The sequence below is a fragment of the Natator depressus genome, chromosome 17, assembly GCF_965152275.1.
Source record: "Natator depressus isolate rNatDep1 chromosome 17, rNatDep2.hap1, whole genome shotgun sequence".
Taxonomy (NCBI): domain Eukaryota; kingdom Metazoa; phylum Chordata; order Testudines; family Cheloniidae; genus Natator; species Natator depressus.
Window position 1 is genome coordinate 4,431,632 of NC_134250.1, and position 17,236 is coordinate 4,448,867.

The 17,236-nt window shown below is 43.3% G+C and overlaps 1 protein-coding gene across 1 annotated transcript in view; it reads left to right on the forward strand.

The window, feature by feature from the left end:
• Nucleotides 1-17,236, forward strand: part of VPS53 (VPS53 subunit of GARP complex) — an 89,766-nt gene that overhangs the window by 47,031 nt on the left and 25,499 nt on the right. Inside the window, exons 13-17 of the mRNA XM_074974793.1 lie at nucleotides 3,209-3,303; nucleotides 9,577-9,819; nucleotides 11,567-11,714; nucleotides 12,815-12,897; nucleotides 17,095-17,173. Coding sequence (XP_074830894.1) covers nucleotides 3,209-3,303; nucleotides 9,577-9,819; nucleotides 11,567-11,714; nucleotides 12,815-12,897; nucleotides 17,095-17,173 — 648 coding nt within the window. The remainder of the gene's footprint in view (nucleotides 1-3,208; nucleotides 3,304-9,576; nucleotides 9,820-11,566; nucleotides 11,715-12,814; nucleotides 12,898-17,094; nucleotides 17,174-17,236) is intronic.

Consider the following 17,236-nt stretch of genomic DNA (forward strand, 5'->3'; position numbering starts at 1 on the left):
AGGAAGTTGGTTTTCTTCCTGGCATCAAGTCTGTGCCAGCCTGTCGTGCCATTCCCTGTAGTGCTTCTTGTGAGGGAGGGAGCCCCACTTTTGGCATTCCCCAGATTACTACCCTTGAGAATGGCACCACGATTGGCTGGAGCTGTGAGTGCACTCAGCAAAGCCCCGCCCAGCTGAGGCACACCTGGGAAGGAGGTTTGCCTCCTAGGCACCACTTGGTGGCTAACACTTGCACATTAGTGGCAGAGCCTCGTATATTTCACTCGCCTTTGCTGGCAGGAGAGGAGCAGAAAAAGAAGAGGGTGAAGGTGGAGGGGGCTGGGAGGTAGAAAGCCTCTAAGATATTAGTGCTGATGACTGAGGACATGTGTAAGTGGAAGAGGGCTACTGGGGGGGCACAAGAGTCAGGGGAAAGAAATCAAAGAAATCCACGTTAGAAAGAAACCCTTCTGGTGATCCTAGCAGTTAGATTTAATCTGTTTACTTTGGATAGTAATAAAAGGAAACTGGGCCAGCTGCAGACCTCCTTACTGTGACAACAGTAACCTTTTATTATTCCATCAAACTCCAGGAGGAAATAGCTTAAACATCTGCAGCTCTTGGACAGCATTCATGCACTCTGAAATACTGCTTCAGTGCTACTGTTAGAAGATTTAGTATTCTGTCTCTCTAAGCAATGTGGGGTGCAGGATGATGCAAAGACAGAGAGAGAGAGAGACACAGCACACACAATCTCTGCTTTAATCCAGCTCTTCCAGCCACAGGAACGGTAAACATCACTAGCCTAGTGAATCCCTGATGCACAAGGTGGTCCTGTCAGAGCTCCCGTTCCAGAGACCTCTGGGAATGGTGTGTTTTAGAAATGCCACCCATTGCTTTCTTCCTGAAGCCGAGGAATGTACACATCCAGCTGGAATGCACAGGCGTTGGCAAAGCACAGGATTGGGGGATGCTGGGCAGTTGCTCTCTCCCAGAGTCATAAAAGCTCACATTCCCCGATGTTGTTGTTCGTGAAAAGGTTAATGAAACCAGGTTCGTGGAGTGTTCTGGCCTCCATAAATCGTTGGTTCACGTAGGCTTTGCAGCCACACATTATTACTCATTTTTGTGTGCGCTAGTCTTAATTATTTCTCTGAAATGCTGGCGTTTCCAGTCTCTGTGCACATTCCACAGGTGACCCAGTGCCTCCTTGTCTGTTGTTTAGGAAAGCACGTGGGAAAGAGCTCTCTAGTTCCTTTTCTTAGGATGAAAAGGCTTTTTCAAAGAGGAAAACTCAGCTCTTCATTGGCTGGGCATTGAACCTAAGTCTCTGGCAAGGGAGGTGAGAATTCTACCACCGAATCACCAGTGCTTTCTTTGCAGGCTGTGAAATTGTCTGGTTGCTAAGAAATGGAGACAACAGAAGAAAGTGTCGATATCAACATTTAAAAATTCTAGATACGGTACAAATATTTGGAGGCTTTGAAGCCCCAATTCAGCATTGTCCTTAAGCATGTGCAGAACGTTAAACACACGAACAGCCCCATTGACTTTGCTGAATCAGTGAATGAGCTGGGCTTTGGAAATATAGACTCCCAGAAAGGAGGATGTGCCATGGTTATGAGTTAGGCTCGGCACTTAAAAAATATTATATGAAATAAAATGAGAATAAGACAGATGTCCCAAAATTGTGCATATACTTAATGTTGCAAATCTGATATGAAAAATAGTATTATTAGTGATAATTTTAAAACATAACCTCCCTCCCCCCATAAAATATGTTGTCATAGTGAAAGAGATCCTACCGCGCTCTGTGCATTGATAATTGCAACCCTGGGATCTCCTTACCTAAATTTCACCTGAGTATAGTATATTTCATGTCTTAAAATGTAGGTATGTGCTCATTGTGCTTTTAAACAGCTGCTGTGCCCATCTCTAATGGGGTTGCCTTTTGATGGTGTTTCCTTACTATTAACCAATCTTCACAACATCCCTATTTATTTGCAAAGTGCTTAGAGATCCTCTGTTTAAAGGTGTTATAAAAGCACAAACTATTCTTTATTGTAAGAGAACTCTACAAGTGAAAAGACAACTCTCTGAAAGACCATACATTTATTTTACTGCAAGCTGGGAGGGGTTGAAAGCACTTGGGAGGACAAGATGCCAGATGCAAAATGTCTTTGACACATTGGAGGATTGGTCTGAAATCAACGTGATGAAATTCAGTGAAGACAAGCACAAATTACTTCACTTAGGAAGGAAAAATCAAATGCACAACTACAAAATGGGGAATAAGTGGCTAGGTGGCAGTACTGCTGAAAAGGATCTGGAGGTTATAGTGGATCATAAATTGAATACAAGTCAACAGTTTGATGCAGTTGTGAAAAAAGCTAATATTCGAGAGTGTATTAACAAGAGTGGTGTATGTCAGATGCGAGAGATAATTGTCCTGCTCTACTCAGTGCTGGTAAGGCCTCAGCTGGAGTACTGTGTCCAGTTCTGGGCGCCACCACACTTTGGGAAAGATATGGACAAATTGGTGAGAGTCCAAAGGAGAGCAACAAAAATGATAAAAGGTTAAGAGAACCTGACTGATGAGGAAAGGTTTAAAAAAAACTGGGCAGTTTAGTCTTGAGAAAAGAAGACTGAGGGGGGACGTGAGAAGTCTTCCAATATGTTAAGGGTTGCTATAAAGATGACAGTGATCAATTGTTCTCTACGTCCACTGAAGGTAGAATAAGAAGTAATGGGCTTAATCTGCAGCAAGGGAGATTTAGGTTAGATATTCGGAGAGGCTTACTAACTAATCCCTGTCACTGGAGGTTTTTAAGAACAGGTTGGACAAACACCTATGAGGGATGGTCTAGATTTACTAGGTCCTGCCTCAGTGCAGGGGGCTGGATTTGATGACTTCTTGAGGTCTCTTCCAGCCCTACGCTTCTGTGCTTCTATGGACATCTTATGATGTGAAGGGTCCAAACCAGTTATATATGTTATTAGCAACACGTTATCTTTCAAAGCAAATAAACCAGGCAAATAAACACAAGAGAATATTGCTAGATTGAGGCAAACCGTGACCCTCTGTACATTGTTGGCTATCTAGCCATAGAGTTCTGGGTTATAATAAAGTTCTAAGGAATGTAGGTCCTGCTGTGCTATTTTCATTGCTGTTTTCTGTAGAAGTTTGATGGCAGGTTTCCAATCATTGCTCTAAATGGTTTCGTTGCAGCCCAAGAAGCCAAAGGCGCCGGACAACCCATTTCATGGCATCATTTCCAAGTGCTTTGAACCTCATCTCTATGTATATATTGAGTCCCAGGACAAGTGAGTAAAAAGCATGCACCCTTTTTTTTGTCTTGATTGAATGTGTATTATGATGAGGGTTTTCTCAAATTCTGCTTTGCTCGCTTTAGTCAGCAACAGTAGTGCCGCTCCTTCATCTCTTAAAAAGGATGTGATATACAGAGATGGACCTCCCAAAAAAAGAAACTGCAGAGGGATGTTTGTGTTTGACACACACACCACGCTGGAAAATTCACAATGAAAGGTGGCCAAAATGGGGCCCACCAAGTCCTATAATGCACTCTGTTGCTTCCTTGCTGAGAGATGTGACTCTCAGGCACTACAAGTCCCAGCATGCACCATTTTGACAGTCTGGGTTGCCAAACCACATTGCAGGTTCCATTAATTTCCGCAGCCCTTGCTTCCTTAGTTAAAAAGGAGAGTGGCTACCATTGGATGTTTGTGTTCAAATCAGGAAAAGAATTTAGGCTTCTGGTAAGTTACTAATGTGGCCTTGGGTTGGGCAAAGTTTGAATGCCCCTGATGTGATTGGATCATGGTGTTATCTCTAGTCCCATAGGCTTGGAGCAGTGATCCATGTTGGTTTCTTGGGAAGCAGGCTTTTCTCCTGCAATATGAGCAATGAAGACTCAGAGCATAGTCAACTGCCCCTCCATGATAAACGCTTATCTTTCATCTCAAGTCCTACATCTATAGTTTTGCTTATTAATGTTTTGCAGCTGTCTTATCCTTGCTGTGCGTGGGTTTACCTCTCTGTAAAATGGATGTAACACCTACCTTAAAGGGGTGTTCTGAGATTTGATTATTTGTATAAACACCTTCACATGAAGCGTGCTATGAATGTGCTAGCTATTATCAAATAGGTTTTCTGTCACTCCCGGCACACCATTTTGCTTAGTATCTGAGTCACCGTAAACTATTAAAGCATCATCATCGTTTCTGTCTCACGGCAGAATATTTAGAGATCCTCTGAATGGAAGATGTTCTAGCCTAGGGCTCTCAAACTTTTCTGTAGGCTTGATCACATCTTCATAGACTGTTTCCTGGGCACCTTCCCTCCCATTCGTGATCAAATAATGCCCCCATGACAACTGCAGTGACTGATTACAGGAAAAAGTGATAATGGGAAAGTATTTAAAATAGTTTAGCTTCTTTTAATATAACTTAAGGGTTGGGGGAGCGGAGGAGGAGTCACCATCATGTGACCAGCCAGCTCCCTGAGGGCTCGCGAGGGGAGAGAAATGAACGGGCTTAAATTGGATAGAGGCTTATGATGGTGATATAATTATTATTTATTCATATTATTGTACCCCTAGGAGCCCCAGTCATGGATCAGAGCCCCACTGTGTCCCAGTTGCATTGAAATGCCAGGTAGCAATCCTGGGTCAGTTTTTCCATGTCCCATAAACCTTTTATGCTTTAGAAAATATGTGCAATAGTCTGTCCTTCTGGGGCTAGATTTCATTCTCACTGCAGAACAAAGGGAAATGTCTTTTTTCCCTCTCTCTCTCCACAAGCTAAACACCAAAGTGTCTGAACATTCCACCCCCCCCCCCGCCCCCTTTGGCCAATTCAGTCCCTGTTTTCAGTAATCCTACCCCACCCTGCTCCTGCTCTCAACGTTTTTTTCCTCCTGTTTTCTTCCGCAGTCCCCAAGATGTTTTACATTAGCTTTATAGCTACAGACAGCAGGGAGTTCAAAGAAAAACTGCCACATTAGGTTCCCCCCCCCCCCCCCCCAAAAAAAAGTTTGCTTTTCTGTACAATCTTTTCTGCTGGGATTGAACCTTTGAGGGATCTGTTTGATTGATATCTGCATAGGGGATGTTGCTCAGATAATTAATTGGGTATTTGGGCAGCAAATAGAAAGGATGGTGGGACAGAAGTTTTGTTTAGTGTCTCTTAGTTCGTGGCAGAAAGCAGCTGGTTCCTTTTCTGCTGGAAAATTGTTTCCATACCAGTGAAGAAACATGGTGCCAAAATCTGTAGCAGTTTCGCAGGAGATACCTGGAAGAAAGCCTTTAAAGATTTGTGGGATTTTTTCAGGCTTGGTTACAATTCAAATATCAGGCATCGGATTGCACTTCAGTCTCTCTGGGATATAAGCGTCTGACTCTGACGCACAATTTATGTGAGCAACATGAATAGATATAATGTTGGAAATAAATATAATGTTGGAAATAAACAAATCTATATTATAGCAGAGCAGTAGCTCTGTTAAAGTTGAGACTTGCTAACTGTTATCAGCCAATATTTCTAAGTCCTCTAAAATCCCCACATACTCAAACTGTCTTGAAAATCGCTGTGCCTTATTGTAGTCCAGCATAGGGTTAGTGGTCTGAATCTGGGGTCACTTGAGCAAGGAGTTCCAGAGGTATCCAATAGTGTTATACCCTAGAATTGACCTGTACTACTTCACGTTATTTGCTCCTACTACTGAGATGATGCATGTTATCTAGATTGAACAAACTGGCTTGTTAAACGCCGTGCATTCTTTATTCATGTTGCTTCATGGCTTGATATCCAGCTCTTCTTCATGAAGATTGTGCATCCTCCCATTCATCTAATGAAGAACGAAGCACTAGCTATTAATTCTGTCACTGCTCAGCTGACAGCTGTGTCGTGATAGCACTAACTAGGAACTTGTGTTAATTGCATACTGTCGTAGATCTAGAAAAAAGTACTGACATTCTGGAGACCAGGAGAAAGAGAGAGAGAGAATCAAGAAAGGGTGAGCATGCAAATAGAAGGATTTGAGTCCATTAGAAACAGAGTAAAATTCTGCACTCGAGTGATTTCATTGCAGTTTCTCTCTCTTATCTTGTTTTGGAAAATCTGCTCCCAGCTAGTATGCCATTGTTTGGAGAAGCTTCTCGTTTGCATATGGAAAAAAAAATGTCCTGTCTGCAGCGGTCTCATTTCCAAAACCTGGATAGGAGAGAGTCCTTTTCTGTTTCTCTCTTACCTTCTTCACACTTCAGCTCCTAATGGTAGGGAACAACTTTTCCCCATCTGGTGCTTCACACTGCTCTGAGGCCAATATGTTGTTCCCGTGGTGCATTGGCAGAAATGTGCCTATTTGTTCACAGTCCAGCTGCCATGAGTTTGCCAACTCCCAAGCAACAGCTCCTGCAAAGAATTGTCACCATGTCCTGGCTCATCAAGGCCCAAAAGCATGTCAGTCCCACATCTATCTGGACAAGAACTCCAGAGTGGCCTGAGCATGAGTGAGGGTGCTCTGCTGACCCCGCCGGCTCACAGCGAAGGTCGTGCAGTCCATCAGAAAAGTGACAAAACAGTTATTTGGACTAACTTAAATGCTTTAGGCACTTGTACAGCATTTGTGCCTGCAGCTACTGAAATCAATGGGAAAACTTCATTGACATCAATAGAAGCAAAACTGAGCTGCTTGTTTACAATAACTTCCAAATGCAAATTGGACCAATGTCCACAATTAAAATTCCTTCAGCACAGGACTCTCCTCTCCACCCCAATCCATCTATCCTCTCCAGCTTGCTCACCGGGAAAAGCCTGAAGGGCTTTGCAGTCTGACCAGAAGGCCAGCTCATTCAGCCAGTCTCTGATGTATGAAGGGAGGGGAAGTGAATTCCAGAGTTGAGGATCGTTTGCTGAAGTGGTGATCCATGGTATTTGGCTACCCCAGGATCCCGACATTTGCCTGCACAGCTTAGCCTTAGAATAGGCATGGTACAATAGCATTGCTTTCCCAGCCATTTCAGACAGCTGTTGTTGCAGCTACATGTGCTTGTATTGAGAAGGCTTTGAGGGAGCCAGGGAATACATCTAACTTGCTTTGCATAGCAAAAGAGACTCTGTTGTGGAGATCAAGCATAAGAGGTGTCAAGAAACAAAAGCCACTGCCGTTGCTCACCGTGTCTTGGGATAGGAGAAATCAGAACAATATGGCTGCTGCCTACTCAAAGAGTCAGATTTGTGTGCACACACGGCGCAAAGCACAGTTGCTGGGATAGAAAAGCAGCTGTTGAATTTTTAGTAGGATGTTTACTAGGAACAGGCCATGTCAGTTATCCTTTGAGACACTGAAGAAATGCTGCAGGCTACCATATGTGAGCCATCCTTAGTAGGCATCGGCTCAGCTGATGCTGCAGCCATGGCAGGAACCTCCCTGATTCTGTATCTATTTCTCCCCTCTGTTCCCAGTCACGTCTCCTGAAGGAAGAAAATCGTCATCGTCATCACAGGTTTGCATAATGCTCTAGATGTTGCATAAACAGAGAGGAAGGTACAGTGCCTGCCCCGCAGAGCTCACAGATCACTGCTCCGACGTAGTTGAGCTTCTGTCTCTGGCACTTTGCTAGGCCTACCCAATCTACAGACACATTGTTGCAAAATTGGTAGTTGGCTCTCCATAATGTATTTAATTGCTAAAGGGGCTCCACAGCACAGAATAGGATCATAAGCCATAGGATCAAGACCAAGCAGTCATTCCTTCCATGTCTCCATGGCAGGCATATTGCTTGGTTACTTTCGGTTGCTCTGACTGCGCAAATCCATGCAGTTCTTCAACTTCTGCAGCATCAAACTGGAAGTGTCAGGTATCAGACTTGTCAATGGCAGTTGAACCCTGATGCTGACGGTCCAGTCTTCATCTGCAAGAGAAAATAAGTGTATTTCTGTCCTGAGACTGTACAGAAATTATGTTTGGAAAGGTGTTACAGGACTATTCCTGAAGCCCAGCATCAGAAGTATAATGGCAGAAGGGTTATTGTGCCCTTTTCAGGGGATCCCAGTGCACGTGACACTCCCAGCCCTTTTGGGTTAGTTATCTGATTTGCCAGGTCTCAGGCACTGAATGTAGAGCTGGTTGAAAATTTCAGTTGAAATTAGGCAAGGGGTTGGTTTTTTAACGGAAAATTGTTTTGAGTAAACAACATTTTTTGCAGAAAGTGTCTACTTTTTGTGGAAAATTTTGATATTTGTTGAAAAAAATGAACACCTGAAAGCCCAAATATTTTGTTTGAAAACAAACATTTCAGTTCAAAATGGCGCTGCTGTGTCTCATTGTAGTTGAGTTGCTTTATGGTACCATTTTCCCCTATGGGTTGGGCTGGGCTTTCTGGCTGTACTACATCTACCATGATGCACCACAGCCAGGCACTTTTATGATGTATCCCCCTCTTCTTCTCAAGAGGAGTGCATCATGGGGGACGTAGTCTGGCCAGAGAGCCTCGACCATAAAGAAGAATGGGAGAGTAAGGATCCAAACCACAACTCCCATGAAGCACCATGGTGCCATTTTGAATGGAAATTTCAGTTTTCAGCAGAAATATTTTGATTTTTGATATTTTGCTGAAAACCCAATATTTTCTGTTTGTGGAGGGGGAGGGCGCTATTTTTCAACCAGCTCTAATGAAACCTATCACGCACAGACCAGCAAACCAAACCGTACTCTAAGAACGGAACCTGGTATGCTAACACGGAGGTGCTGGTCCTGGAGAAGTGGGACCAAAGGAACCCCCTTTGATCAGAAGACTTGTGTTGATTCTGTAGTGCTTGTATCAGCCATCTGCCAAGCTGAAAAGCCTTTTCTCCATGGTGGGCTAGGTAATGAGTGAACTTCGTTGGGGTATATACATCCTATCCCCTGTAGCGATTACAGTTAGCGAAGAGTGGATTAACTCTGGTGCTCCGCAGCTCAAAGGGGGCAGCAAAGAGTGCCATGCTTGCATACAATAAACAGTCAGTGATTAAAAAGAGCTTGAATAAAAAACACACTTTCATGTGTTGTTAATAATTGTTGTCTATTAATAAAGCTTCTTTAAAGGATTTGTGTTTTCTGCACAACCAACGGAAACCATGAAACAACAAATGACACCAATGCTGTACCATTCTGAGCTCGTCCCTTTAAACCAGCATGTTCCACGTGCACAGCTCAGCCTCCTCCAAATCAGGGCAATACAACTGTTACTTCAGCTGGTGCCAGGAATGAAACTTGAGCATAGGCTTTATGCACTTGCATTTAATATGCTGAACCTGGTCCTGGCAGGGTTTGTAATATTTTATATGTCTGGAGAACCAATTGAAGCTGCCATTAAAATTCTGGGTACACAAGGTCATTATTCTTCTGCCCTATTCTTTGTTGTTGAACAAGCTTTGTGCTGAATGGGTGGGGATAGGAGAGGTCTAAAGCATCCGGCTGCTAAGATTTGAATTCACTTGATTGGTATCATACAACAAGACATCTGGTTTTAAGCGTATCTTTTTATTTTTTTACCACCATATTAAAATCTCTCTTTATTTTCCTTGCATTAGAAATCTTGGCGAGCTGATTGACAGATTTGTCGCTGATTTCAAAGCTCAAGGGCCTCCCAAGCCAAATGTGGATGAAGGGGGAGCTGTCCTGCCCAGCTGTGCTGACCTCTTTGTCTATTACAAGAAGTGCATGGTGCAGTGTTCGCAGCTCAGCACTGGTGAACCCATGATAGCATTGACCACCATATTTCAGAAGTACCTCCGGGAATATGCCTGGAAAATTCTCTCTGGAAACCTGCCCAAGTAAGTTTAGTTTCCCAAATGCTAGGCCACAGTCTGGGGATACCGTGTGGGAAGAGATGTGTTGTGATGATAACTGGTTAATAAATCAACACTTGTGAATGCCAGCATTGCACTTTCAAAGGAAGCGCGTAGCTGTGATATGACTCCCATACGTAAATACAAAGTACTGTTACATTGGATTGAGAGACAGCAGGAGGGCAAACAGAAGAGCTAGCACTGGGATTTTCAGGAGAGTCTCTGGGAGTTAGGACCCTCTCCCATTGTAATTCAGTGGGAGTCGGATACCGTGCCAAGAACAATAAACACTTGAGATCTGACTTTCAGAACTGCTTGTGCACAGCTACCCCAATGGCCGATTCAGGTCCCAATTCTCCACTGCCCTACACCTTGTGTCACATGCAAAGTGAGTGTGAAACTACCAGATAGGAAGAGAAGCATTTAACACCAACTTTACACAGTGTGAATATCAACACAAGAGGCCAAGATGTAAGGTAGTGAAGAGTCAGGCCCCTTCACATTCGGTGGTTGTATATGCAAAAGCCCTGACGTACACATCTGTGCTAATCACACATGCAAATTAGAAGCAAAGTTGTACAAGCACAGTTTTGAAAATCAGGGCAATCAAGTTGATACTGATGGGATTCATATAATAACGAGTAATAAAGGTAATTTCGTTGTAGGGTTCTGAAGTGTCTTGATTGGAAATATTTTAGGGAGGGGTGTGTGTGTGTGTGTGTGTGTGTACACACAGACATAATTAATTGACCTAAGCTCTGTTAAACAGGTGTCAATCCAGTGAAGTCATTGAAGTCATGGATTTACACTAGAGTAAATAAGAGTGAAAATTGTCCGAGTGAATTCACTGGGAAATCGTCAATGCTAGTTACAGATAATGTATGCATACAGCTATTTGGTATATCCAGGCTGTCACCCTTTCTAAATCTGTGAGCTGCAGAGTGAATTTCTGAAACCAGCTAAAATGTTTTACATATGGTAGTGGGGTTGCATTTAAGAAAGTGGAGAGATGAATTTAACGTGTGTTCTCCAGCAGACCTCAGTTGCATTCTTTGAACGTATGACTTTTTGTGTTCTGTTTCTGCTGTCCAAGATAAATATCGCTGTCCTATTTTTTTTTTTTAAAAGGATTTGGATTATAGAGTTGAAATAGGCAGGGAATTTCCTGACTCCCAACTGTTCTGATCCTTTGATTAACTGCTGTGTATCAACAAATCAGTAGAAAATACAGGAGATAATCTCCATATGCTATTTACTGTCCTTTTAGTTACCACAGTATTTGAAAGGACTGCTAAACTCTGAGATATATGTTGAAATGTATTTAGTGATCAGATAATAAATAGCTTATTACCATGTTGCATAATAGCTACTGAGATCTTCCTATAGCCATTAAGCAGAGTATTGGAGCAGTTGACAACCAAGAGAGGGTTAGCCATGAAATGTGTATTAAATTTGGTTAAGGTCTAATACACTGGAATGGGCTGGATTTTCCATCACCAGAAGTCATGAAATAAAAACTGATCTCTTTCTATAAGATTTGCTGTAGCTGAAACAGAAGGGATGGGCTTGGTGTCGATATTATTGGGTGAAATTCTTTGGCCTGTTTTATGCAGGAGGTCAGACTAGTTCCTCCTGGCCTTAAAATCTATAAATAGTGCATATGGTGATGTGTGTACGTGTACCAGAAAGCACAGTTGATGGTTGAGCCTCATAATTTTTGTCTTTCCCCCAGAACAACAAGCAGCAGTGGTGGACTGACCATCACCAGCCTGCTGAAAGAAAAGGAGGGCTCAGAAGTGGCTAAGTTTACTGTAGAAGAACTCTGTCTCATCTGTAGCATCCTGAGCACGGCAGAGTACTGCTTGGCAACAACCCAGCAGGTGAACTTCCCTCTGCAACACTGTAATATTGTATCCCGTCCACCACACGATTATGCCATGGCAAATCAGACAATGAAGTACTGCACCTTGGTCCTCAGCTGCACTAAGTAATAGCTTGTAATATTTAATTTTAAAATTAAAGGTTGCTACTCATCTAATTAAAAAAGTCAGACAGGTTCTGTGCTGAAATTGGCGTAGTAATTTCTGCTGTGCATAATGCTGGGTTAAGTATGGAACTAGAACGTTAATTGAAACCATATTTCAAAGACAAGAGAGCGTTGATTTTGCTGCCTTCACTCTATCAGAACAGTTTTGTGTCTTAAACCCTAACTGGTATCTCACTTTTGGGTAGTGTTCTTTCATACTTGATACATCAACTGCTTTAATCCAATAGAGGGTGAATCATCAAAATCCCTTGTCCCATTATCCTTCAAGTCTTAACTTAATGTAGGACCAGGAATTTGGTTAATCATCTCACCGAGTGCCAGGGCACAGTGAAAAGAGGGGAGACACAATATTTCCCTCAGGCTCCTCCACCATTGTGGTTAACTCTACATTTAACGTGCTCTCAGAATGTCTTAGCTTAGTGGATGCCCTGTGTTAGCCGCCATCTTGGCCAATCTAGTGCGGGTTCAACCGGGGACCTCCACAGCTAAAACCATGAGCTGCTACTGCTTTAGCTAAAGAACCAAGCCGGTCTAGCTGGAGCTGTAATAGACTCATAGCCCCTGCACATCTGGCACAAATGGGGACCTGTAATGCATATTCATCAGTGGGTTACACACCTGGTTTAGGTGAGTTAGTACCCTAGTACATTGTCATGTTAGATTTGTGTGTGGTACTGGGCCAGAAACTCTGCTTTTACAGCCTTGAAAGTTAACTGCTTCAAGGACACACCACCATTGTGTCTAGAGGTTCTGACAGACAGGAAATTTCTATTCCGGATACTATTACCCACTAAGGAAATCTCAGACAGGTTGCAATAGTCTAGGACCATTTCCTGATTTAACAAGCTGGCTTTTCCAGGAGTTTAGGCAGCTAAGTTATCAATTTAGGTAGAAATCTGATGTCTGTCTGTTACTCATTTTGTCCCCTGACAGCTTGAAGAAAAGCTCAAAGAAAAAGTGGATGCAAGTCTCATGGAACGAATCAACCTGACAGGAGAGATGGATACATTCAGCATGTATGTCCAGCAGGGCATCTTTCCATAATGCTGGCAAATGTCATAGCTGATCTGTTCAGTAATGTAGGCCAGGCCAGTTCTAGCAGAACGGCTGGTAGATGTAGGATATAAACTAGTAATGCCATGATGCTTAAGTCTAGAAGTAGGCTTCTTTTCACAGGTGAAAAAACAGTCTCTCTCCTGGACAGCCCAAGAACACGAGTGGTATCGACCATCGATGTAGTTGTTCCCCATCATTATGGCCAAAGGAACAAAAAGACTGAGAAAGGAAAGGAAATAGTGAGTTCCCATCTGGAATAACATTTGCATTTTGGTAGCTGTCTGAGATTCCTGTTACATTTGAAGAAGGAAGCCATCCTGATACCTTCTTCCTACAGTAATTTCCCAGTGTAAATCAGCAGTATTTTCATTATTATCAAACACCATTTCATGTGGCATAAAATGATCGGTCCAAGATGCAAAATCCTTGCATTTAAAAAATGTAATTGGGGGGGGAAATTGTGATCATACATTAAAATGATTTTTATCCCGTGTTAATAAGAAGACCATTGCTGGCACCTTCCATCAGAGGACCTCAAAGTTCTCTCCAACCATCTAGCCTATGAGGGCTATCCCCATCTTATCTTTCAGGTGAGGAACCCGAGACAGAGTGATTAATTGGCTTGCTCAGAGTCTCACACACAGTCCTTGGCAAAGCTAGGAACAGAACCCAGATATCCTGACTCTCTGATCTGTCACAGAACCACTGTTCCTTGAAATCCTAATTGAACAAGTGTTTAATCAAATTGTACACTCTTACTGGTGCTTCTTGCCAGTGCTGGAGCTAAGATTTAGTCAAGATAACAAGCCCATGTTGCTCTGCTGCTACCAGCAAGGCTGTTTTAGAAGCTTTTTCCTGTCTGGCTCCAGCTAAGACTATTCCTCCTCTCTTGCTGTAATGGGCAGGATGACAAACAAAATGCCCACGCAGGATTTTCGCACTCTCTAGGGCTCCTCTTGCTTCTCCAGCCTGGTTTCCTTCTGACCTAAGCAAATTCCCTTTCTCTGTGTTCTCTCAAATCCTAACTAAGAAGAGCGTATCCCTCGCCTATAGCTGAGGTTGGAAAGACTTTCCACGGCTTGGTTGAAACACCAAACCAAATTAGTCTGGAAGTGGGAATGTAATTTGCCATTCTGCTGTGTGGTAAAATTCTCCTAATAAGGGCAATGGGACAGTGCGTGCTGCATTCTGCCTTGACCTGCTCTTATGAGCCAGCTATTTTGTGTCGCCTTTCAGTTGTGGTTGTCTCACTTAGTGGCTAATGAGATGAGGTTTTGGAAGTTGTTTTGACATACTGTTCACACATCTGCCATTTTGCATGCTTTAAAGTTAGACCTTCAGGGCTGACGTGTCTCATAGCAGAGGCTTTTAAAGGCCTTTAAATCAGAGTAGCACTTTGGCCAGTGTCCTGTCAGTGGAGGACATGCCTCTGAACCTCATTTTGATATAGACATTTTTCTTTAAACAATAAACAAGTCCATTCTACTGGGATCTGGTGCTTAGTTGTACCCAGGAGTAAATAAAGCCATAAAATGTTGCTGGTAACACACCCCGCCCACTGTTTTACTGAACAAGTCATTAGGCCCAGCAGCTGGTTTTTTTCCCTTCTCTTTGTAATTGCACAAGAGAAGGCAAAAATCACTGGAATGCATGTAAAGAATTTGTATTAGTAATTAGCTGGGGAAGCGTTTGTCATTGGGATGGCTGTGCAGGTCGTTTAGGAAATGACAGGAGCATAACGAACAGTCTTCTTGAGGCAAACTTGGAGGCTAAATTGAATTGTGGTCTGAACATGGAACCAAGAAACTCTTAGGTTCTCACCCCAGCTCTGCCGCTCCTTTGCTGTGTGATTCTGGGCAAGTCACTTCAGGATGGATTTCTAAAGGGTTTGTCCTGATCCTAGTGAGAGGGTATCTAGTTTGAACTTCCTTGCCTCCTTGGAAAAGGCCGGCCTTGGTGTCCCCATGCCTCGGTTTTGCCATCTGTAAAACAGGGAGTATAGATGCCTTTCTCACAGGGGTGCTGTGGATGAATTGGTTAGTTTGTAAAGGGCTGTAAGCTCTTCAGGGGACAGCCCATCTGCGTCTATGGATTGTTTGTACGGCCCCGAGCTCCGCAAGGCCCCAGTTCCGATCAGGGATTCTGAGCACGCTGTCACGCAGCACTCTGCGTTTGGTGCTGCTCGGTGCACGCGGTGCTGTAAGTCAGGCACTGCTGTAATCCCGTTGTCCAGTAAACCACTCAGACTGATCTTTAAAACTGGATTTTTTCCCCCAACTTACTGTCTGCCGCTCCTTACAGCAGACTCCGTGGCTGGTGACGAAGCCCTAGGTAGACTACGAACATATGGAAGCCAGTCGCGAGCTGCTTGCCTTCTGTCGGAATGGTCATGTTCCATTTTGGTGCTAAACCACAACTATTTCCCTACATCTCGCTGACAGCAGACGTCCTGTAGAACTCAGACGTACCCAAGCAGCCCAGTTCTCTCCATCCCAGCTATCTTGGTATTGCTTGAGCTTGGGTAGTTTCCTTAGGGAGCAAATCATGTGGCACCAACCAGATGGCAGAGAGGCACACCGGCCAAGTAGTAATGGGCACAAGTGTTTTCGTTTTTTAGTGCAAATGCCACATCATTTATTTTAAAGACAACAGGCACTTCATCTCTAATATTTTTCAGGCTTGTTTTTGACAGGCTTGCCTGTCAAGGTCACTTTTTAGAAACAAATCCTGTATTGGACAGGAGCACTCTTTCTATTTAGGGCACTGCTCCTGTCTTCATGTGCTTCGAGCTCTACTGGAGAGATTTGACAGCTTGCATGTGCTTTTGTGTGTGTTTGTGTGTGTAAAGGGGAACAATGCAGAGTGAATTGGTAGCTGGTTGATGGTGTCCATCTATGTCAATAATTGCATTTAAATGTCTAAAAGAAAATTCCAACCCTTGAGCTGGTAAGGTGCAGAGCAGCATCTACAGAATTTTACTTATGGTGGGGGTGGGAAAGAAAGTAGAAATGAGGGTTTGTTACACACTCAGCAAGTTCTGACTAGGCCAGCATCATTTGCAAGGCAAATAGCAAAACATGATCATGGAAAATTAAGAGGTTATTCATGAAAGGCTTGAGGCTTGTACTGAGGTTAAAATCTGTTTATTTAGTGGGAAGGTGATTTGCCTTGTATACCTCCTAGCGAAAGCCTGCAGTAAAGGCACTGCTGGGCCACACGTCCATGGGGATGATCCAAGATACAGAAGATGAACATATATTATTCTTTCACTGTTTTAGGTTAAGCCCTACAGGCCCATGATTTTTAAGTCCAAACTTTAGTGTAATGGGATCAAAAATGGCTCTTAAGAAATATTAGTAATTTTTTTTTAAAGACCATGGTTTAGCATGTCCTATCATTCTGGAGAAATGAGAACAATGGACTGGTGCTAGACATACTATAAATGGCCCATCTACTGTCGCCCCGGCAAAAGGAAGACAGACATTCAGAACTCATCCAGATGCACAGTCTTAGCTGCACTATTTAAAAGCCTTATTGTAAGGTTCTTTGGTTAATATGTGAACAACAAAATATCAAGTGGAAGCCATCCCAGTGCTGCATGGTGTAGAACTGCGTATTGGAAATGAAATTTTAATTTTAAAAAGACCGGATGAAGTTTGGAAACAGAATCACAAACAGGCTTCAGGGGTGAGCTCTGCCCCCACTGCCGGATGGTTTGGTCGTTGGGTGTGGTCCATGTACATAGGTGCTGGAACTAGGAGTGCTGGGGTTTCTCACGCACCCCCTGGCTTGAAATGGTTTCCATCATGTATAGGGTTTTCAGTTTTCAATCACTCTCAGCACCCCCACTATACAAATTGTTCCAGCAACGCTGCCCATGTAGGTGATTTGACACATTACTGGGATCTCATTCCCCCTCTGTATGTCAAGGCACGGTGAAAGGCGGTCTCTGTCTAGATTATATCACATCTGCTAGCTCCCCTGTAAATGGCATGCAATATTTCCTGGGTACTGAGAAGTAAAAATTCTAACTGTGTATCTCTTCACAATTCAGTACAAATGTCACCTATGTTTTTTCTCCTTTTAACATTCAGAGAAGTCAGTTTTGGCACTGGGTTGCTGAGTACTATCATAATGCCTGTACTTGATTTTTGCAGTGTGATCTCAAACAGCATACAGCTGTTAGTGCAGGACTTGGACGCAGCCTGTGACCCGGCCCTTACCGCTATGAGCAAGGTAGGTTTTTAAAAGAGGTAGCCTTAAGTCATGCTTTGGAGCTGTTGCTCAGTGACACTGTTC